Consider the following 23,773-nt stretch of genomic DNA (forward strand, 5'->3'; position numbering starts at 1 on the left):
TTCAATGTGATCATGGCTGATCATTCTCAATCAGTACCCAGTTCCTGCCTTCTCCCCATACCCCCTGATTCTGCTATCCTTAAGAGCTCCATCTTGCTCTCTCTTGAATGCATTCAGAGAATTGGCCTCCACTGCCTTCTGAGGCAGAGAATTTCACAGATTCACAACTCTCTGACTGAAAAGGTTTTTCCTAATGCAAAGGCAAAACACCCAGGCAGCCTAGTTCGGCTAAGAAATGCAGGCAGCCCATCCAGGGCCGCATTGCCACACTGACCCTTCCGTCCGGATTTAGAAGGATGAGAGGGGATCTTATCGAAACGTATAAGATTATTAAGGGGTTGGACACGTTAGAGGCAGGAAACATGTTCCCAATGTTGGGGGAGTCCAGAACAAGGGGCCACAGTTTAAGAATAAGGGGTGGGCCATTTAGAACTGAGATGACTCTCCTGACTCTCAGTCTGAAGAAGGGTCTGGGCTCAAAAGGTCACCTATTCATTTTCTCCAGAGATGCTGCATGATGCCCTGAGTTACTCTGGCAATTTGTGTCAATCTTTGGTGTAAATCAGCATCTGCAGTCCCATCCTACACAAAAGAATACAAGCAGTCTAGTTACTGTAAAAAAACAGGCAATAGGTAAGAGATTTTTCTACAGCTTTGATGTTAAGGATTTGGACATAAGTTTAAAGCTTTTTCCAAGAGTTGGGGCACCTTATGGTGAATGTTGGAGTCTGTTGCAAATTAATTCTGACTTTGTGGCATATTTTAATCAAAAACCTTTGCAGATTTGATCTAAGTGAATTAATTGCCACCATGTAGATAGATGATTTGATTTTTGTCCTGGGCAAACAGAGAACATTGTGTCCTCTTTGATATTCTATTGTACCTCACCCGCTGATCAGGAGAACTGGCTGCTGCAACATGTACATTGATACTTTGCCAGCTGCTAGATGTGCAAGTGTCGGGCGAGGTTTGTGTGCATGCATATTCCTCGGCAGCTCGAAGGAGTGCTTGCTGTTCCCTTTGTAAGAAGGAACTGCAGGTGCTGGTTTACACCGAAGATGGACACAAAACACTGGAGTAACTCAACGGGTCAGGCAGCATCTCTGGAGAAAAGGAATAGGTGACGTTTCGGGTCGAGGCATCAGACCCATCAGATGAGTCTGAAGAAGGGTCTCGACCCGAAACGGCACCTATTCCTATTCTCCAGAGATGCTGCCTGACCCGTTGAGTTACTCCAGTGTTTTGTGTCCATCTTCGGTGTAAACCAGCACCTTGAGGGTTTTTAGTTTTAGTTCCAAAGATACAGCATAGAAACTGGGGCTTCGGCCCGAAGATAGACACAAAATGCTGGAGTAACTTAGCTGGTCAGGCAGCATCTTTGGAGAACTTGGATAGGTGATTAATTTAGTTTAATTTAGTTTAGAGCTACAGCGCAGAAACATGCCCTTCGGCCCACCGAGTCCATGCCGACCATCAATCAGCCGTTCACGCTCGTTCTATGTTATCCGAAAGACAGGCACAAAATGCTGGAGTAACTCAACAGGTCAGGCTGCATCTCTGGAGAAAAGGAATGGGTGACATTTCGGGTTGGAACCCATCCTCAACCCGACCTGAAACATGTGTAAATTGTCCCTAGTGTGTGTCGGCTTGTGTTAATGTGCGGGGGTCTCTAGTCGGTTCGGACTCGGTGGGCCGAAGGGCATGTTTCTGCGCTGTATCTCTAAACTAAATTAAACTAAATTAATCGCCTATCCAAGTTCTCCAAAGATGCTGCCTGACCAGCTAAGTTACTCCAGCATTTTGTGTCTATCTTCGGTATAAACCAGCATCTGCTGTTCCTTCCTACACACATGGTGTTATCCCACTTTCTCCTCCACTCCCTACACACACTAGGAGTTTTTTTACACAAACCAATTAACCTAGAAACTCGCTCGTCTTCGGGAGGTGACAGGAAACCAGAGCACCTGAAGGAAACCCACACGGTCACAGGGAGAATGTGAAAACTCCACACAGAGGTCAGGATCACACCCAAGTCTCTGGCGCTGTGAGCAAACAGCTTAGTTTAGTTTAGAGATACAGCACGGAAACAGGCCCTTCAGCCCACCGAGTCCACGCACACTAATACTATCCTACACACTTTTTTAGTTCAATTTAGTTTAGTTTAGTTTAGTTTAGTTAAGAGAATTAGCGTGGAAACAGGGCCCTTCAGCCCACCGAGTCCACGACAACCAATGATCCCCCTTTCACATTAATTCTACTTTATCCAATCCCACCCATACAAGAGGCACTTTGTGAAGCCAATTAACCAACAAACGTGTACGCTTTTGGAATGTGGGAGGAAACCGGAGCACCCGGAGAAAACCCACGTGGTCACAGGGAGAATGTACAAGCACCCGGCGTCAGGATCGAACGTTGGATCTGGAACGGTTATTAAGAAGCAGTAAATTTGTCGGGATTGGGATGGGGTGGTGATATGGTCATGAAAGCAAGTTCCAGACACCTCAGTGCAGGGAAGGATGCTGCTGCCTCTGTGGAGCTCCATGTTCACGATAGTATAGAGGGAGTGAATGGCCTGTGCCCGTTGCCATATCAATGTACAATGGACAATGTACACTTCTATCAAAACCAATTAACCTACAAACCTGTACGTCTTTGGAGTGTGGGAGGAAACCAAAGCTCCTGGAGAAAACCCACGTGGTCACGAAAAAAAGCTTTTCACTGCACCTCGGAATATACGACGATACACTGGAATTTAGAAGGATGAGAGGAGATCTTATCGAAACGTATAAAATTATTAAGGGGTTGGACACGTTAGAGGCAGGAAACATGTTCCCAATGTTGGGGGAGTTCAGAACAAGGGGCCACAGTTTAAGAGTAAGGGGTAGGCCATTTAGAACTGAGATGAGGAAAAACTTTTTCAGTCAGAGAGTTGTGAATCTGTGGAATTCTCTGCCTCAGAAGGCAGTGGAGGCCAACTCTCTGAATGCATTCAAGAGAGAGCTAGATAGAGCTCTTAAGGATAGCGGAGTCAGGGGGTATGGGGAGAAGGCAGGAATGGGGTACTGATTGAGAATGATCAGCCATGATCACATTGAATGGCGGTGCTGGCTCGAAGGGCCGAATGGCCTCCTCCTGCACCTATTGTCTATTGTCTAATAAACTAAACTGTAAAACGGGGAGAACGTAACAAATTTCCGACAGAGAGCAGTCATTGACTGGAATCGAACCCGGGTCTCTGGCACTGTAACGAAAACAGAGTCTCTTTAGGAAAATAAATATTTTGTTAATTTTTAAAGCTGCAAACACAAATAAATAGTGAAAAGATTGTGTCTCGCTAACCAGACCCAGTGGCATGCTAGAAACCTGCCCATGAACACAAGGCAGCTCACTGCTAAACACTGCCAGATTTCAGAGCTCACCATTACTGCAACATCATCACTTATCGAAGGACCAGAGTATTGAGTGTTCAAATTCATTAGGATGGGATTGGCCCATTTATCACTGATTCATTTTATAGCATTAAACTACTGTACTGCAAATACTAATTAAACAAAGACAAATATTCAAAGCACCGGGCCTCACAGCACTAGAGCCCCGTGTTCGATCCTGACTACGGGTGCTGTCTGTACGGAGTTTGTACGCTCTCCCTGTGACTGCCTGGGTTTTCCCCGGGTGCTCCGGTTACCTCCCACACTCCAAATTCTGAACGTACCAGTTTGCAGGTTAATTGGCTTCGGTAAAATTGTACATTGTCCATAGCTTGTAGCATGGTGTGTGTGTGTGTGTGTGTGTGTGTGTGTGTGTGTGTGTGTGTGTGTGTGTGTGTGTGTGTGTGGGTGTGTGTGATCACTCTCCCCCCTTCACCCTAATCCCTTTCCACCTCTATCCCTCCCTCTGGCTTTATATTTCACTCCTCTTTTCTTACTTGACACCCTTTTCATCTCATATCCTTTGCCACTCCATTCATCTGCAAACTGATACCCCCCCCCCCCCCCCCCCCTCGCCTGTATCCCCCTATCACTCACCAGGCTTTTCCCACCAGAATTCCCCTTAACGTAACAACATGTAAACTATGTTGTGCTGCTGCAAGTAAGAATTTCATTGTTCTATCTGGGACATCTATATACTAAAACTCTCGTTCGTTCGTTCGTTTGTTTGTTTGTTTGTTCCTGAACTACAGCCCAAACGGCACACAATAGCGTGACAATTTTAGGCCCACCTCACTCACCGTCGTCCCTTTGGTGCTAATGGAAGAAGTTTCATTGAAATCGGCGTTACATTTTCTGTTATTCACATTTTAAAGTTTAAATTTATCTCCTAGGGAGGGGGGGAGGGGGGGGTGGAGGGAGGATAAGGGGTGTTGAGGGGGATGGAGTTGGGGGGAGGGGGCTAGGGGGAGGGAGGAGGAAGGGAGGAGGGGGAGGAAGGGAGTGGGGAGCTGGGGGATGGGGAGGGGTAGAGGGAGGGGGAGAGGGAGGGGGGGAGGGGGGGTGAGGGGGATGAGAGGGTGCTGCACCAATGTAGGAGAGGTTTGGGCCTAACGGGTCCACTTGGTCTAGTATGGCAATAAAACACTTGATTCTCTCTAGACTCTTGACTCTTCCCCCAGTTTCTTCGTCCTCCCATTTTCCCACTCCATTGTGAAGCACTTTTGAGGTGTTTTCTTTAAGCAAAGATCAGTACTGCAATGTAGGATGTCATTGAATCATTCCTAAACAAAATGTTCTCTTTCAAGGATTGCCCTTGGGTACAACAGTAGACAGGCCTCTTGATGGAGGAGAGGACCAGGCTCCGTAGACATAGACAGTGGATTTGCTTTTCTCTGCTATTCCCAGTCACAAATGAGCTGTCAAGCGGTGATAACAGATGGAGAGAAATAAGTAAATGACAGGGTTTTTTTTGTGTGTAGGAAGGAACAGCAGACGCTGGTTTACACCGAAGATAGACACAAAATGCTGGAGTAGCCCAGCGGGTCAGAAAAAATATCTGGAGAAAAGGAATAGGTGACGATTCGGGTCGAGACCCTTCTTCAGACTGAGAGTCAGGGGAGAGGGAAACTAGAGGATTGGAAAGGTGCAAAGAACAAAATAACGCAAGGTGTGATAAGAACAAATCGAGGCTGATCAAAGAAAGGTGGAGCCCGCAGTGGTCCATTGTTGGCTGTGGAGAAGATGATAACGAAGGGGTACGAACAGTGAAACTAAGCAGGATGACAATGGAACTAGCAGGACGACAATGAAACTAGCAGGACGACTAGGCTGGGGAAGGGAGAGAGAGAGAGAGAGGGAATGCAAGGGTTACTTAAAATTAGAGAAATCAATATACAGACCGCTGGATTGTGAGCTTCCCAAGCGAAATATGCGGTGCTGTTCCTCCAATTTGTGTGTGGCCTCACCCTGACAGTGGAGGAGGCCCAGGACAGAGAGGTCAGTGTGGGAATGGGAGGGGGAGTTAAAGTGCTTGGCTTTGTTTTTGTACAGTGTGCCCAAACCACCTCTGTCCTCAAAGTTGATTCCCCCCCCCTCTCAGCCAGCAATCATTTCAATTCACAAGAACTCTAGGAAGGTGATTTTTTTTTTTAAACCGTTGGTTAAAATTTGCAAAGCTACTACACTCATTTTTATGTTACATCTAAACGCAGCTTTATTCCACATTGGAAACCTAAGCAAAAGGTTACAGCACAGTGGCGCAGCGGTAGGGTGCTGCCTTACATCGCTTACAGCACCAGAGACCCGGGATTGACCCTGGCTTCGGCTGCTGTATGTATGGAGTTTGCATGTTCTCCCCGTGATCTGCTTCCGGGCTTCTTCCGAGAACTTCGGTTTCCTCCCACTATCCAAAGACGTACGTGGGTTAATTAGCGTGGTATATAAAAAAATTGTAAATGGTCCCTCGTGTTAATGTGCGGGGATCACTGGTCGGTGCTGACCGGGTGGGCAGCAGGTTCTGTTTCTGCGCTGTCTCTCTAAACTAAACTAAACTAATCAATAAAAAGGTTGTGTAAGAAAATAACTGTAGATGCTGGTACAAATCGAAGGTATTTATTTCACAAAATGCTGGAGTAACTCAGCAGGTCAGGCAGCATCTGAGGAGAGAAGGAATGGGTGACGTTTCGGGTCGAGACTCTTCTTCGGACTGAAGAAGTGCAGAGATGATGAAAATCACGGTATATCTCTCCAGTTTTCTTCGTGACAACTCCACCTACTATATTCTTTGTTCATGACTTTGGTGAATGAAGCAAGGGTCCCCGTGACAAACGTAAGCAAATGCCGATCGACAACGCTGAGGTGAATGGATCCCATTGGTCTTATACCCAACTGCTTCTATTTTTAACATCCATTTGTGAAACACTAGCAGCTGAAGTAATTTGTTGAGATCAACATGTTCTAGCCTGGTCTGAATAATACATGAAATGTGGTGATGTACGTGTGTCCTGGTGGGACCAGCTCTCAGTGTATTAGTGACGTCGGTGAGCTTGCTGTGAGATTCCGAGCAGTATTCCCTTAACCCAATGAGTGCCAATCTCAGAACACTATGGAGCAGTAATAAGGTGGGATTACATATGACCGTGGTTTGATAGAATTGCTAGAGATGTATCTTTCTCTCAATATGATCTGGAGTCATAGGGAGTCATAGAGTCATACAGCGTGGAAACAGGCCCTTCGGCCCAACTTACCCATGCCAACCAACATGCTCTATCTACACTAGTCCCACCTGCCCGCGCTTGGCCCTCTGAAGTGCAAAATGATTTGGAACAACCCTTGGGATGGGTATGGCATATCTGAGAAATATTTATACCTAACGTGGAGTCTCCATAGACAATAGACAATAGACAATAGACAATAGACAATAGGTGCAGGAGTAGGCCATTCAGCCCTTCGAGCCAGCACCGCCATTCAATGCGATCATGGCTGATCACTCTCAATCAGTACCCCGTTCCTGCCTTCTCCCCATACCCCCTCACTCCGCTATCCTTAAGAGCTCTATCCAGCTCTCTCTTGAAAGCATCCAACGAACTGGCCTCCACTGCCTTCTGAGGCAGAGAATTCCACACCTTCACCACTCTCTGACTGAAAACGTTCTTCCTCATCTCCGTGGAATTTCATAAGCCGCCACAAGCTACAAGAACTTTAGACTTTGACCTTTAGAGATATGGTGCAGAAACAGGCCCTTTGGGCCATCGAGTCTGCACTAACCAGTGAACACCCCAATCGTGTATTGTCTTTCTGCTGACTGGTTAGTGATGCAACAAAAGTTTTTCACTGTTGACACCACTCACCACCCTTTGTGCGAAAAAGTTACCCCTCAGATTCCTATTAAATCTTTCCCCTTTCACCTTAAACCTACAGTATGTACTCGATTCACCTAGTCTGGGCAAGAGACACTGTGCATCTACTCGAACTATTCCTCTCATGATTTTATGCACCTCAATAAGATCACCCCTCATCCTCCTGCGCTCCAAGGAAAATAGTCCCAGCCTACTCAACCCCTCCCTATTGCTCAGGCCCTCTAGTCCGGGCAACATCCTCGTAAATCTTCTCCGTACCCTTTCCAGCTTGACGACATCTTTCTCTAAATGCAGCCACACCAACGTCTTATACAACTGCAACATGACCTCCCAACTTCCACACTCAATACCCTTGACTGAAGAAGGCCAATGTGCCAAAAGCCTTCTTGACCACCCTCTCTACCTGCGACCACCTTCAAGGAACCATGCACCTGCACTCCTAGTTTAGTTTAGTTTAGTTTAGTTTAGTTTAGTTTAATCTAGTTTAGTTTAGTTTAGTTTAGTTTAGTTTAGTTTAGTTTAGTTTAGTTTAGTTTAGTATAGTATAGTTTAGTTTAGTTTAGTTTAGAGAAAGCTGTAGGTGAGCCATCCTGTATTGAACAGGCTGTTCCATAAGCACTAATTAGATAAACAGGAGACAGCTGATTCTACCTTTGCCAAGTTACTGTCATTGTACCAACTACCACAGATGGCCAGAACTCCCTCCACCTCAAGCAAAACCTGAGAGAATTTCACAAATTACACAATTTGTACAAACAAGAGCATTGATGGATAATCACCTCTCTTAGCTGGGTTTAGCCAGTTGTCATTGATTTCCAGGTGTTTTCCCCAGAGACATAGAGGGGGGACAGTTCAGCCTGTGGAGTCGATACCGGCTCTCAGAACAATCCCCACAAATCTCTGCTTATTTCCCTGTATCCTATTTCTCGCCCGTTAATGTCACCTGATTCTTATCACCCACCTCCCCATATCTGAGGAAGGATGTGCTGGTGCTGGAGGGGGGGCTTATGTGGGAATGATCCCAGCGATGATTGGGTTCATGTATGATGAGCGATTGTCGGCACTGGGCCTGTACTCGCTGGAGTTTAGAAAGATGAGGGGGGACCTCATTGAAAGTTACCGAATGGTGAAAGGCCTGGATAGAGTGGATGCAGCGAGGATGTTTCCACTAGTGGGAGAGTCTAGGACCAGAGGCCGCAGCCTCAGAATAAAAGGACAAACCTTGAGAAAGAAGATTAGGAGGAATTTCTCTAGTCAGAGGGCGGTGAATCTGTGGAATTCATTGCCACAGACATTGCTCGATAGAGCTCTTAAGGATAGCGGAGTCAGGGGGTATGGGGAGAAGGCAGGAACGGGGTACTGATTGAGAATGATCAGCCATGATCACATTGAATGGTGGTGCTGGCTCGAAGGGCCGAATGGCCTCCTCCTGCACCTATTGTCTATTGTCTGTGGATGCCAAGTCAATGGATCTTTTACAGGTGGAGATTGACAGATTCTTAATTAGTACGGTTGTCAGGGGTTATGGGGAGAAGGCAGGAGAATGGGGTTGCGAGGGAAAGATAGATCAGCCATGATTGAATGGCGGAGTAGACTTGATGGGCCGAATGGCACTAAATCTGCTGCTAGAATTTGACCTTATACACCAGTGGAAATTTAATCTAGTCAATTCATCTGCCAACCAGCATTCTTTGGGGGGAGGTGGGATAAAAACATAGAAACTGGGAAGGATTCGGCAAACAAGCGCGGAGGCCAGGATCGAACCCAGGTTGCTGTGGGGCTGCGGGGAAGCAGGTGTACCTGCTGGGCTCCTCTTTGGTGAAGGTGGTGGCTGCAAAAAGCCACCAGTGCAAGCCTGTGTGCTAACGAGCTGTTAAAGATATACTCTGCAGCTTCTCTTAAACACGAGCTCTCTGTTTAAAGACGCTCGCCCCATGCGATTTTAATCAGCTGGCACCAGAATGGTATTGCCCACACTCTCTGTAACGATGCCTGCTGCTTCTGCACATATGCTGTCAAAACACAAGGGCATCAGGCAGCTGAGACACTGCTTCAGCTTAAAGACATTTGGAGCTACACTGTCAAAAGAACATCTGTTTCATACCTCCAGTTCCACCCCCCCCCCCCCCCCCCCCGAATCTTCTTTCAGTCTGAAGAAGCAGTCGCACTGTGACGCAGCGGTAGAGTTGCTGCCTTACAGCGCCAGAGACGCGGGTTCAATCCTGGCTGTATGGAGTTTGTACGTTATCCCCGTGACAGCATGGGGTTTCTCCGGTTTTCTCCCACACTCCAAAGATGTGCAGACTTGTAGATTAATTGGGTTGTGTAAATCGCCGCTCGTGTGTAGGATGCTCGTGTGCAGGTGATCACTGGTCGGCACGGACTCGGTGGCTGAAGGGCCTGTTTCCGCGTTGTATCTCTAAGGCATAACAATTAAACATTGCACGATAGGTAGCCCCTTCTTATCCTCAGGGTAGCCCGATGCACTCAGCAGTCTAGTTTATAGTTTATTCGTTGAGAGCCCACCGAGTCCCCACCGACCAACAATCCCCGCACACTAACACTATCCTACACACACTAGGGGCAATTTACAATTTAACCGAAGCCAATTAACCTAGAAACCTGTATGTATTTAGAGTGTGGGAGGAAACCGCAGCACCCGGAGAAAAACCCACGCAGGTCACGGGGAGAACGTACAAACTCCGTACAGACAGCACCTGTGGTCAGGATCGAACCCGGGGCTCTGACGCTGTGAGGCAGGAACTCTGAACTATTTTTGATGGGCGTCGGTGTAATGTGAAGTGCAGCAGTCATTTGACATGACAATTTCCTCTCTAGTGCATTGAAACTAAACAAACAATACCTCAGTGTTTCAGTTAAGGGAGATGCAATGGAATGTGATTCAGAGGAGCAACTAAATAAGATGCTGAACTCTTTTTATTTTACAAAACATAACTCCTTCACTCGAGGAATGTTTACATTGATTAAAAATTCCCACCAGAGGCAAATTTTCTGCTATGAGTTGACTTGGCTTTAAATGCAAACAAATGTTTTTCAGTAATGGGGAGATGCTGCTCATTCAGTTTTATTACTGTGTTCCATTATCACATTGCGCTTTGTGACATTGTAATTAGAGACTGTGTGTACCCACTGTGAAGTGTGCTAGCTGTGATTTTATTTTCCCGTCAACAATTGTGTAGTGCAGACAAAAATATAAAATAAAAGGACACAAAGTGCTGGAGTAACTCAGCAGGCCAAGCAGCATCTCGGAAGAACATGGATAGATGACAGATGACACTTTGGGTCTCATCCCTTCAGGAGGTCAGGAGGCATCTCTGGCGAACATGGATACGTGACGTCTCGGGTCGAGACGTTTGTAGGGTGTTGACCTTACAAATGCCACCTATCCATGTTCCCCAGGAATGCTAAAGATAGACACAAAGTGCTGGAGTAACTCAACAGGTCAAACAGCATCTCTGAAGAACATGGAAAGATGACAGGTGACATTTTGGGTCTCATCCCTTCTTCAGAGGTCTTCATCCGAAACCTCACCTTTCCAAGTTCTCCAGAGATGCTGAAGATGTAGACACAAGATGCTGGAATAACTCAGCGGGTCAAGCAGCAACTCTGGAGAACATGGATAGGTGACGTCCCTTGTCGGCGAGTTTAATGATAATGTCGGAATTGTGGTGTATTTTCTCCAGAGATGCTGCTGGACCCGCTGAGTTACTCCAGCACTTTGTGTCCTTTTGTGCATTAAAACCAGCATCTGTAGTTCTTTGTTTCTAAAATTAAGAGATTGATGGTAGTAGTGGCGGGGTTGAAATAGGTGGTCTTCACGTTTAAGGAGAGTTTTGTTTATTCGTGTAATGTTCATAAATTCACAAGTTGTAGAAGCAGAATTGGGACATTCGGTCCTTCTAGGCTAGCCCCAATTTCCTATGTTTGGCCCCTGGGCCTCACCTAACCCCTGGCATATTTGGCACAACATCTTTTGAGATTTGCTTTCCTGGAAGCTTGTAAATTCTTATAAGAAAATAACTGCAGATGCTGGTACAAATCGAAGGTATTTATTCACAAAGTGCTGGTGTAACTCAGCAGGTTGGGCAGCATCTCGGGAGATAAGGAATGAGTGACGTTTCGGGTCGAGACCCTTCTTCAGACTGATCTTAATTCTTAATCTGATATGGAACTACTTTCAAAGAAACAGTAAATACACAGTTGGTTTCAGTAGATGAACTTGAACATAAAACAGCAGAAAAATTACTTTGTTTCTTGGCATGATTAAAACTGTCGGCATAATTTTATATGTTTTAAGACAATAGGTTGAGGGTAATTCATAAATTCTTTGGCCTGGGGGGAAAGTGGTGCAAGGAACTGTGATGTGTTTAGTGGAGCTAGAATGTAATTATGTGCAGATTTCTTGTGTATTTTCACAGTCTTACCCAACATAATTTGCTAATTGCATGCTTCATTGGTGCAGTACAAAGGAAATCCTACTCAACACCATTTTTTGCAATGTTACATTGTTATTTTCTTTGTCTTTAGTTCGGTACATAATTCAGGCTCTGACAATTTGTTAATGGGCCTTATTATCTATTTAGTTTAGAATGGAATGGCATGGATGTTATGGGTTGTGCGATTGTGTGACTGTTTTATTGTGCGATCGTTTATTGGAGAATAACAGTGGCGCAGAATCGAACCCGGGTCTCTGGCGCCTGTCAGGCAGTGGCTCTACCGCCGTGCCACACCGTGCCACAATGTCCTCGCTTGTTTAAAGGCCTTTCTTGTGCTTTGACACAAAACCCATGGCACTAAACAATGGCATGGAAACAGGAGCTTCAGCCCTCCGTCCATGCCCACCATCGATCATCCGTACACTAGTTCTATATCCTACACATTATGGGCTGTTTACAGAGGCCAATTAGCCTACAAACCCTCAAACAAGGAAACCGGAGCACCCAGAGGAAACATACGCGGTCACGGGAAGAACATACAAACTCCGTGTAGACAGCAACTGTAGTCACGATTGAACCCGGGTCTCCGGCGCTGTGAGGCAGCAACTCTACCGCTGCGCCACCGTGCCGACCACTGTTATTCTCCAATAAACAACCATCAAACAACCATTAAAATAGTTTGCAAACAGAAATCATCTTTCTGCATTCACTATTTTGCCAGGCCTTTTCTCACGTACCTGTGGAAAAGCAACATGAAAGTATTATGTCCCTTTGCTCCTGACTATCTCGATCATACACTTGAAAACAAAAGCAATCAATACTAAATAAAAGTCAGTGCCACTCAGAGCCTTTCGATTTGGTGGTGAAATACTGGAATTGATAAAAGAAAAACAATTTTTTTTTTTTTGCAGTATCTTTTTTGCGACCAATTCCTCACTGAGGAAACCATGCTTAGTTTAGTTTAGTTTAGTTTAGAGATGTAGTACGGAAACAGGCCCTTTGGCCCACCGAGCCCGCACTGACCAGCGATCACCGCACACTAACACTACCCCACACACACCTGGGACCATTTTATAATGATACAATTATACCAAACCAATTAACCTATAAAGCTGTGCGTCTTTGGAGTGTGGGAAGAATCCGAAGATCTCGGAGAAAACCCACGCAGGTCACGGGGAGAACGTACAAACTCCGTGCAGACACCGCCCGTAGTCAGGATCGAACCCGGGTCTCTGGCGCTGTGAGGCAGCAACTCTACCGCTGCGCCACCGTGCCATGAATGTTCCTCGCTTGTTTAAAGGCCTTTTTATATCTTGTGCTTTGACATGAAACCCATGGCAGTAAACAAGTTCAATCTATGAGAACAGGCAGGTGGATAGAGAAATGTGTTATTTTTTTAGATATAATCGATGACACCTTTGATCTGATTCATAAACACCTCAGGATACAGGCGTTAAGAACAGAGTTGTTAATGTCGTGAAATGTTAAATGATAAAGGGAATAACGTTTCGTGCAAGATAAAGCCAGTAAAGTCCGATCAAAGATAGTCAAGATTAGTTTAGTTTAGTTTAGTTTAGTTTAGTTTAGTTTAGTTTAGTTTAGTGATACAGAATGGCAACAGGCCCTTCAGCCCACCGGGTCCATGCTGACCATCAATTGCCAGTTCACACGTTATCCCACTTTCACGTTCACTTGGGACAATTTACTGTGGTCAAATCACCCACTAAGCCTGCACGTATTTGGGGTGTGGGAGCAAGCCGGAGCACCCGGAGGAAACCCATGCGGTCACAGAGAGAACGTGCATACTCTACACAGACAGCACCCGAGGTCAGGATCGAGCTTGGGTCGCTGGCCCCGTGAGACAGCAACTCCACCCGCTGCGCCACTGTGCCGCTCTGACTTAGTCCTTAGGCTACATCCTCTCCAGAGCTGTAAGGCGATAAGCTCTACCGCTGCACCACCGTGCCACCACGCTACTGCACCACCGTGCCACCACGCCACTGCACCACCGTGCCACCACGCCACTGCACCACCGTGCCACCACGCCACTGCACCACCGTGCCACTGCACCACCGTGCAACCGCGCCTCCGTGCCACCGTGCCACCACGCCACTGCACCACCGTGCCACCAAGCCACTGCACCACCGTGCCACTGCACCACCGTGCCACCACGCCACTGCACCACCGTGCCACCGTGCCACCACACCACTGCACCACCGTGCCACCGTGCCACCACGCCACTGCACCACTGTGCCACCGTGCCACCACGCCACTGCACCACCGTGCCACCACGCCACTGCACCACCGTGCCACCACGCCACTGCACCACCGTGCCACCGTGCCACCACGCCACTGCACCACCGTGCCACCATGCCACTGCACCACCGTGCCACCGCGCCTCCGTGCCACCGTGCCACCATGCCATTGCACCACCATGCCACCGCGCCAACGTACCACCGTGCAAAAGACAAGATGCAGCCTTGCATGAAGAAAACTGAAGAGATAGACCAATGACTGACTGCACTTTGCTGGGCTCCACTTCGAGGTGCGGTTTGTTCAGTGATAGATGAGTTAACGTCACGACTTGCACGTCACCATGTAGCACTTGTAAAATGGTGATGAGTTTCTGAAGACAACTAAATTTAATAACCATCTTAGTTTACAGGGGTCAGAGCCTTTTGTGAGGCTGTAAAAGGCCGTGTGGAATGGTGGGTGTAGCTCTACCATTTTCTTGGATTTATCATGCAGTGAAAGCTCGAGCCCATTGAAGGTCATGACGGGCAGAATCTGCATTCTGACTCCAGGAGGAAGTTGGTGGGAAGCTCCAGGCAATGGTTTTTTCTGTGGCAGGTGCCAGCAAGAGCCTACAAAGGCAGCACAGTGACCCAGCGGCAGAGTTGCTGCCTTACAGCGCCGGAGACCCAGGTTCGATCCTGACTACTGTTGCTGTCTGCACGGAGTTTGTACGTTCTCCCTGTGACCACGTGGGTTTCCTCCAGGTGCTCCGGTTTCCTCCCACATCCCAAAGATATGATGGTATGTGCGGTTAATTGGCCCTCTGTAAATTATCCCAAGTGTGTAGGATAGAACTAGTGTCCGGGTGACGTCTGGTCCGCGAGGACTCGGTGTGCTGAAGGGCCTGTTTCCAAGCTGTATCTCCAAAACTAAAGAGCACTATCTCAGTACCACAGTGCCAGGTCTTTCTTGAGGATGGTCTCAATTATTTTTCTTAACTGAGGAAGCTGAGATCATAAAGTACTCCTCCACCTCACGTCGATCCTTCAGCAAGGATTTTCTGTGCTCGGGAGGTCTTCTGTTCTTGAACTGCCCAGTTGCCACTTGAACCCACTTGCCAAGCAAAGGTAGCACCAAGATTGTGGCAGATACTTCACGGCGAATGGAGGCAAGGATACGCCAAAGATAGACTTGATTGATGAACTTCAGAGTAGGCAAGGACTCTCTGTTCTTGATAGGCTTTCTTGTGTTTCAGGCTCACAGTCGAGTGGACCCGAGATGAGTTTGACAGTGCAGTGGAATCTGTGTAATTGATGATCATGCAGTATGCATAACATCATGAGGGGAATGGATCGGGTGAATGCACCGAGTCTTTTACCCAGAGTCGGAGAATCAAAAATAAGAGGACCCTGGTTTAAAATGAGAGGGGCAAGATTTAATACAAACCTGACAACCTTTTCACTCAGAGGGTGTTGGGTATTATGGAATGAGTTGCCAAAGGAGGTAGGAAAAAGAAACTGCAGATGTCGGTTTAAATCGAAGGTAGACACAAAATGCTGGAGTAACTCAGCGGGTCAGGCAGCACCTCGGGAGAGAAGGAATAGGTGGTGGTGATGTTTCGGGTCGAGACCCTTCTTTAGACAGTGAGGTGAAGAGTCTCAGTCTGAAGAAGGATCTCAACCCGAAACATCACCTATTCCTTTTGTCCAGAGATGCTGTCTGTCCCGCTGAGTTACTCCAGCATTTTGTGTCTATCTTTGCTACACTAGTTTAGATGTGGTCTTGGTCGGCATGGATGAGTTGGGCCGCAGGGTCTGTTTCCGCTCTCTGTGACTCTATGACCAGTTGCTGGCTTGACTGCAATTCTGCCATTTGCCATCTATCCTTCAGCGCGGGTGTTTTTTTGTTGAGCTACAGGCTTAAGGTGCTTCATAGAGTCATAGCTTTCCCACACATGTCCCGTCTACACTCGTCCCACCTGCCAACATTTGGCCCATATCCCTCCAAATGTGTCCTATCCTAACACTACAGTACTTCATCAAATTTGTTTCTGTGCTTTCTAGAACGGAGATGAGGAAAAACCTTTTCAGTCAGAGAGTTGTAAATTGGTGGAATTCACTGCCTCTGAAGGCAGTGGAGGCTAATTCTCTGAATGCATTCAAGAGAGAGCTAGATAGAGCTCTTAAGGATAGCGGAGTCAGGGGGTATGGGGAGAAGGCAGGAACGGGGTACTGATTGAGAATGATCAGCCATGATCACATTGAATGGCGGTGCTGGCTCGAAGGGCCGAATGGCCTCCTCCTGCACCTATTGTCTATTGTCTGTTGTTCCCAGAGCATGGGGGGGGGCACAGAGGAAACTTGGAGAAAAGGAACATTGAGGCAGAATCTCCTGGGTTTAACGTGGTATTTGTAGTGGGCCTTTGTTACTGCAGCCAAGTGATGATGGGGAGCCATTCATCAGCACGGATGCCTGGACTGGGGAGTGCAAAAGCAGAAGACTGATGTACGACCGGCCAGAAACCTCCACAAAGCAGAAGAGGCATACATTTCAGAAGCATCCTCTAAAGAGGCACACTGCAACCATATTGATTCACTTCTAATGTATCTGGCAGTCTGTAATTCTTGTGTGGGCAATAAGCAACACAGTAGCGAACCAGCAAACCTTGCCGCTCATTCTGAAGTGTCTCTGATGGCCGTTACATTAAAATTAAAAGACATGTTTGATGTTTACTCGCTGTGAACGCGGCATGATTAATTCTCACTGCAGATTTTTGAGCGTTATGTGTTACATCTGAAGCAAAGTCTGCCTTGGCGCCACACACTTTCATATCCTCTGACCATTCCACAATGAGTGGACTGTGTACCGGCTGTTGATGGAGTACTGGCCTTGCGGCCTTGACACCCCGTCACCTCATTCCCTCTTGCCCACTTCCTTTTTAAGAAACAGCAGCTAAATTTTGCAAATGACTGGCGAACCATAAAATGCTGCTTGATAGAGCATCTAAAGAAAGTACAGGAAGGAACTGCAGATGCTGGTTTAAACCGAAGATAGACACAGCTAGCTGGAGTAACTCAAGCGGGTCAGGCAGCATCTCCGGAGAAAAAGGAATGGGTGACGTTTCAGGTCGAGACCCTTCTTCAGACCAAAGAACTGACCGGTTTAGTTTAGGTGACATGTGTACCGAGGCACAGTGTAAAGTTTTTGTTGCGTGCCTGACCGCGCTTTTGCAGTTGCAGCTCCGAGACTGTGGAACAGCATCCCTCTCCCCATCAGAACTGCCCCCTCCATTGACTCCATTGAGTCCAGGCTCAAAACCTATTTCTACTCCCTAGCGTTTGAGGCCCTCTGAGGGGGCGCTGTGAACTGTTTATGTATGTGCTGTTATGTTTGTGTGCCATTGTATGTTCATTTTCTTAGTACCTGAACTGATTATACAGCACTTTGGTCAACGTGGGTTGTTTTTAAATGTGCTATACAAATAAAATTGACTTGACTTGACTTGACTTGACTAAACAGTCAGCAGAAAGACTGTACATGATTACAATGGAGCCATCCACAGTGTCCAGATACAGGATTAAATGAATAAGACCAGATACAAGACCAGCAGACAAAACATACAGATGGGAAAAATAGTTACAAGCTTGCCAGTCAATTAATTTAGTCACCTTGGCATCATATCATATCATATCATATATATACAGCCGGAAACAGGCCTTTTCGGCCCACCAAGTCCGTGCCGCCCAGCGATCCCCGCACATTAACACTATCCTACACCCACTAGGGACAATTTTTACCTTTACCCAGCCAATTAACCTACATACCTGTACGTCTTTGGAGTGTGGGAGGAAACCGAAGATCTCGGAGAAAACCCACGCAGGTCACGGGGAGAACGTACAAACTCCTTACAGTGCAGCACCCGTAGTCAGGATCGAACCTGAGTCTCCGGCGCTGCATTCGCTGTAAAGCAGCAACTCTACCGCTGCGCTACCGTGCCGCATGTCAGAAGGAGCCAGAATAATTCTAGTGAAGTTAATTGTGGCCAAAGATAAGAAGATTATGTTTAATTGGATGACCGTACAGCAGTAATTTGATCAAATCCCTTCCACACGGTGTCTGGATCCTGGATACTGTCTGGATACTCAGTAAATTGTGAAATAGAATGTGTACGAATTGAACAAAGATTATATTTGTAGTGCGTACGAAATCCAAGAAAGCCAGCATCAGAATCACAGTTATTTGTTGCACCACACGGTGAGTTGCTGCCTTACAGCACTTGCAGCTCCAGAGCCCCGGATTCCATCCTGGCTACGGGCGCCGTCTGTACAGAATTTGTACGTTCTCACCATGACCTGCGTGGGTTTTCTCCGAGAACTTTGATTTTCTCCCACACTCCAAAGACGCACAGGTTTGTAGGTTAATTGGCTTGGTGTAAATGTAAAAACTGTCCCTAGTGAGTGTAGGGTCATGTTAATGTGCGGGGATCGCTGGTCGGTGCGGACTCGGTGGGCCGAGGGGCCTGTTTCCGCGCTACAACTCTAAAACTAACACTAAAACGCAGTGTCACACTGACAGGCCCTGTGTTTGTCGTGGACTTTGCTGCCCTCTTTTAAGTCCTGCACAACACAACTTCTTAGGTGGTCTCCTGGAGTTTGGAGTTGTCTTCTTTCCTCCTTATGCTTAGGCAATTCCGTGAATTTCCCTTCCCATTCCCACACTGACCTTTCTGTCCTAGGTCTCCTCCATTGTCAGAGTGAAGCTAAATGCAAATTGGAGGAACAGCATCTCATATTTCGCTTGGGCAGCTTACACCCCAGTGGTATGAATATTGATTCCTTTCACTTCAAGTAACCCTGGCATTCCCTCTCGCTCCATCCCTCCCCCACCCAAGTCACCCCAGCTTCTCGTTTTCACCCAACACACAGCTAACAATGGGCTGTTTCCTTTATCATCGTTACTTTTTTGCATATCTTTCATTCATTGTTCTTTATCTCTCTACATCATCGTTTATATCACTCATTTTCCTTTCCCCTGGCTTGTCTGAAGAAGGGTCTCGACCTGAAACATCACCCACTCCTTCTCTCCAGAGATGCTGCCTGACCGCCGAGTTACTCCAGCTTTTTGTGTCTCTCTCTGTGAAATCAAGGATGGTTTGCTTGCAAACAAGGACACAAAGTGCTGGAGTAACTCTGCAGGATAGGTCAGCGTTTAGTTTAGTGATACAGCGCAGAAACAGGCCCTTCAGCCCACCGGGTCCGCGCCGCCCAGCGATCCCCGCACATTAACAATATCCTGCTCGCACCAGGGACAGTTTACATTTGTACCAAGCCAATTGCCCGACAAACCTGTATGTCTTTGGAGTGTGGGAGGAAACCGAAGATCTCGGAGAAAACCCACGCAGGTCACGGGGAGAACGTACAGGCTCCGTACAGACAGCGCCCGTAGTCAGGATCGAACCCGATTCTCTGGAGCTGCAAGCGCTGTAAGGCAGCAACTCTACTGCCGCGCCACCGCACTAAAACTGAAGCTAAAACTAAAAACCCTCGACTGGAGAGGGAACAGCAAGCACTCCTTAGAGCTGCCGATGAGCATGCATCCACAGAAAGCTCGCCCTACACTTGTACGTCTAGCAGCTGGCAAAAATATCAGTGCATGAATTCCACAGATTCACCATGTGTCAATGAATTCCACAGATTCACCACCCCGTGACTAAAGAAATTTCACCAGTTGTGTAGGAAAATAACTGCAGATGCTGGTACAAATCGAAGGTATCACAAAATGCTGGAGTTACTCAGCAGGTCAGGCAGCATCTAGGAGAGAGGGAATGGGTGACGTTTCGGGTCGAGACCCTTCTTCAGACCGGGTCTCGACCTGAAACATCACCCATTCCCTCTCTCCTAGATGCTGCCTGACCTGCTGAGTTACTCCAGCATTTTGTGATACCAAAGAAATTCCACCTATCCTCCTTTCTAAAGGTACGTCCTTTTATTCTGAGGCTGTGCCCTCTGGTCCTAGACTCTCCCACTGGTGGAAACGTCCACTCCACATCCACTCTATCCAGGCCTTTCACTATTCGGTAATAGTTGACAGTCGCCTCACTCAGGCAAGAATCTCTCCGTCACAGTGCATTGCAAGTTTATGCTGCAGAGCCGGCTAAGATGATCGAACTCTAATTTTCACACTGGCAAGCAGATTCCTCCCATCTTGTGCAGCCCAACCACTCCCCTGCAAGTTACTCACACAGACTGCAAATGGAACTCAGTGTCTGCAGGTCCAGAGTTCACTGCAAGGGCATTTGTATCATTCTTTCTCAGAGGTTTCTGGATCACAGGCAAAGCAGTTGTATATTGTCCAAGTTATTATTTAGTTGTATGGTTCACAGGACCGGAAAATGCGGCACAGTGGTGCAGCGGGTAGAGCTGCTGCTCCACTGCGCCAGAGGCCCGTGTTTGATCCTGACCTCGGGTGCTGTGCGTGTTTGCACGCTTTCCTCGTGACCTCGTGGGTTTCCTCCTGGTGTTCCGGTTTCCTCCCACATCCCAAAGACATGGATGCATAGGGTTAATTGGCCCCTGTAAAATTGCCCCTAACGTGTAAGGGAGTGGCTAAGAAAGTGGGATAACATAGAAGTAGTGCGGACGAACAATCGATGGTTGCCGTGGACTGAATGAGTTGTAGAATCTGTTTCCATGCAGTGTCTCCCAGGGAGGGATATGGGCCAAACGCATGCAAGTAGGTCTAGTGTAGATGGGACATGTTGGTCGGCGTGGCCAAGTTGGGCCGAAGGTCCTTTTTCCACACTGTATGACTCTATGACTGTAACTCTAGTGTAGATGAACAGCATGGCCTCAGTGGGCCGAATGGTCTGCTGTGACCCTGTGTTGGAATTCTACCCCTGGTCTTTCTAACCCATCCTGTCTTGGTGCAGAAATGCTGCCCAGTGTATCAGTCCAACACTGTCCTTGCAACAAGCCTGGTTATATACCCTCTGATCCTTAGTATTTTTCCTGTTTCCATTTCAGGCCGACATAAGGTCCAGAGAATACATTCGTAGAAATGCTAACACATCCTGACAGTTGGAGTCACGCTGGTCAGAAGTTAATCTTGTAAGGTAGGTCCGACTAGAAAAGGTGATGATGAATTACTCGTGAGACAAACGTGGAAATCTGATCCCAGAATGGACCGCAGTAATAGCTTTACATGAGCAACTGAGGTTAACCATGTGTAATGCTGCAGAAAGCACTGGATGATGATGCAGACAGCAGGAAAAGGATGAATTAGTACAATTAGTTAAAGTGCTTTAAATGGAAGCAACTCTGTCGGAACTAGGAAAAAACGTTTCATCAGCTGCTTATGCCGTGCATGTTAACACCAAACCGTCTCATCCCAAAAATATTTCATCCCAGCTGATGCTACCGTAGAGAACATTGGGAAGAAGGCAGCATGAGGGAGAGGTCTAAGAGGGAGGGAGGGAGGGAGAGAGGGGCAGGACGGTGGGGAGGAAGAAGGCAGGGGGAATAGATCGGGTAGATGCACAGTCTTTTGCCCAGAGGAGGGGAAATCGAGAACCAGAGGACCAGTCTGAAGAATGGTCTCGACCCGAAACGTCACCCATTCCTTCTCTCCAAGGATGCTGACTGTTCCGCTGAGTTTCTCCTGCATTTTGTGCCTACGAGATCCAGAGGACAGAGGGTGGTGGGTGAATGGAACGAGCTGCCGGAGGAGGTAGCGGAGGCATGTACTATCGCAACGCTTAAGAAACATTTAGACATGTAAATAGATAGGACAGGTTTAGAGGGATATGGGCCAAATGCAAGCAGGTGGGACTAGTGTAGATCGGCCATGTTGTTTGGCGCAGGTAAGTTATGCCGAAGGGCCTGTTTCCACCCTGTTTGACTCTATGACTCTCTATAATTAAAATGGTGAGTGGAGTAATTGTAAACTTCAAACAGTGTGGAATTCATTGCCACAGATGGCTATGGAGCCCACGTCATTGGGTACTTATAGAAACATAGAAACATTGAAAATAGGTGTATGAGTAGGCCATTTGGCCCGTCGAGCCAGCTACATGATCTATATGATCATGGCTGATCATCCAAAATCAGTAGCCCGTTCCTGCTTTTTCCCATATCATATAACATATAACATATAACAACTACAGCATGGAAACAGGCCTGTCCGGCCCTACCAGTCCACGCCGACCATTCTCCCTGACCTAGTCTCATCTACCTGCACTCAGACCATAACCCTCCAATCCCCTCCTATCCATATACCTATCCAATTTACTCTTAAATAATAAAATCGAGCCAGCCTCCACCACTTCCTCCACCGGAAGCCCATTCCATACAGCCACAACCCTCTGAGTAAAGAAGTTCCCCCTTGATTCCGTTAGCCCAAAGAGTTAAATCTAACTCTCTCTTGAAAACATCCAGTGAATTGGCCTCCACTGCCTTCTGTGGCAGAGAATTCCACAGATTCACAACTCTCTGGGTGAAAAGGTTTTTCCTCATCTCAGACTAAATGGCTTACCCCTTATTCTTAAACTGTGACCCCTGATTCTGGACTCCCCCAACATCGGGAACATTTTTCCTGCATCTAGCCTGTCCAATTCCTTAATAATTTTATGTTTCTATAAGATCCCCTATCATCTTTCTAAATTCCAGTGAATATAAGCCCAGTCAATTCATTCTTTCATCAAATGTCGAGCGTAGAAAAGCTTATCAAGTTATGAAGCGGAGATTGACAGGTTCTTGATTAGTAAAGGTGTCAGCGGTTATGGGGAGAAGACAGGAGAATGGGGTTGAGAGAGAAAGGTAGATCAGCCATGATTGAATGGTGGAGTGGACTCAATGAGCCGAATGGCCTAATTCTGCTCCGATGTCTTATGAACTTGTGAATGGCCTGCAAGATTTTAATGAACCTTTTACGGAGGATGGGTCTGGACCTGAAGTGTCACCTCTCCATGTTTTCCAGAGACGGGGCGGCACGGTGGCGCAGCGGTAGAGTTGCTGCCTTACAGCACTTGCAGTGCCGGACACCCGGGTTCGATCCCGACTACGGGTGCTATCTTGTACGGAGTTGGCTCATTCTACCCGTGACCTGCGTGGGTTTTCTCCGAGATCTTCGGTTTCCTCCCACACTCCAAAGACGTGCAGATTTGTAGGTTAATTGCCTTGGGTTAGTATACTTGGTATAAGTGTAAATTGTCCCTAGTGTGTGTAGGCTTGTATTAATGTGCGGGGATCGCTGGTCGGTGCGGACTCGGTGGGCCGAAGGGCCTGTTTCCGCACTGCATCTCTAAACTAAAGATGCTGCCAAACCCATGTAGGTACTCCAACACTTTGTGTCTTTTCTTAAAATAAAGGTTAAGTTTAATTTGTAGATAGTGCGTGGAAACAGGCCCTTTGGCCCATCGAGTACACGCTGACCACTAACCACCCATTCACAATAGTCCAATGTAATCCCACTTTCGCATCCACTCCCTACACACCAAAGGGCAATTTACGGAGGCCAATTAACCGACAAACCAGCACGTGTTGATGTGGGATGTGGGAAGAAGCCGGAGAATATCCACGCAGACACAGGGGGAGCATGCAAACTCCACACAGACAGCAACCGAGGTCAGGATCGAGCCCGGGTCTCCGGTGGTGTGAGACAGCAGCTCCACCCGCTGCGCCACCGTGCCATTATGTACAGGGAAAAACAAAACGCTCAGAACAGGAAAAAAAAAATCAACTGGAAGGGAAAATAAATGTACAGAAGTTACTTTGATATCATTTATTAAATATATAAA

The 23,773-nt window shown here is 47.2% G+C and overlaps 1 protein-coding gene across 1 annotated transcript in view; it reads left to right on the plus strand.

Moving 5' to 3' along the window:
• Positions 1-21,062, plus strand: part of LOC144594955 (endonuclease V-like) — a 75,627-nt gene extending 54,565 nt beyond the window's left edge. The window contains exon 8 of the mRNA XM_078401897.1: positions 21,003-21,062. Within this exon, the coding sequence (XP_078258023.1) occupies positions 21,003-21,053 (51 nt within the window). The 3' untranslated portion in view covers positions 21,054-21,062. The remainder of the gene's footprint in view (positions 1-21,002) is intronic.
• Positions 21,063-23,773: the final 2,711 nt, after the last annotated feature.

The sequence above is a fragment of the Rhinoraja longicauda genome, chromosome 6, assembly GCF_053455715.1.
Source record: "Rhinoraja longicauda isolate Sanriku21f chromosome 6, sRhiLon1.1, whole genome shotgun sequence".
Taxonomy (NCBI): Eukaryota; Metazoa; Chordata; class Chondrichthyes; order Rajiformes; family Arhynchobatidae; genus Rhinoraja; species Rhinoraja longicauda.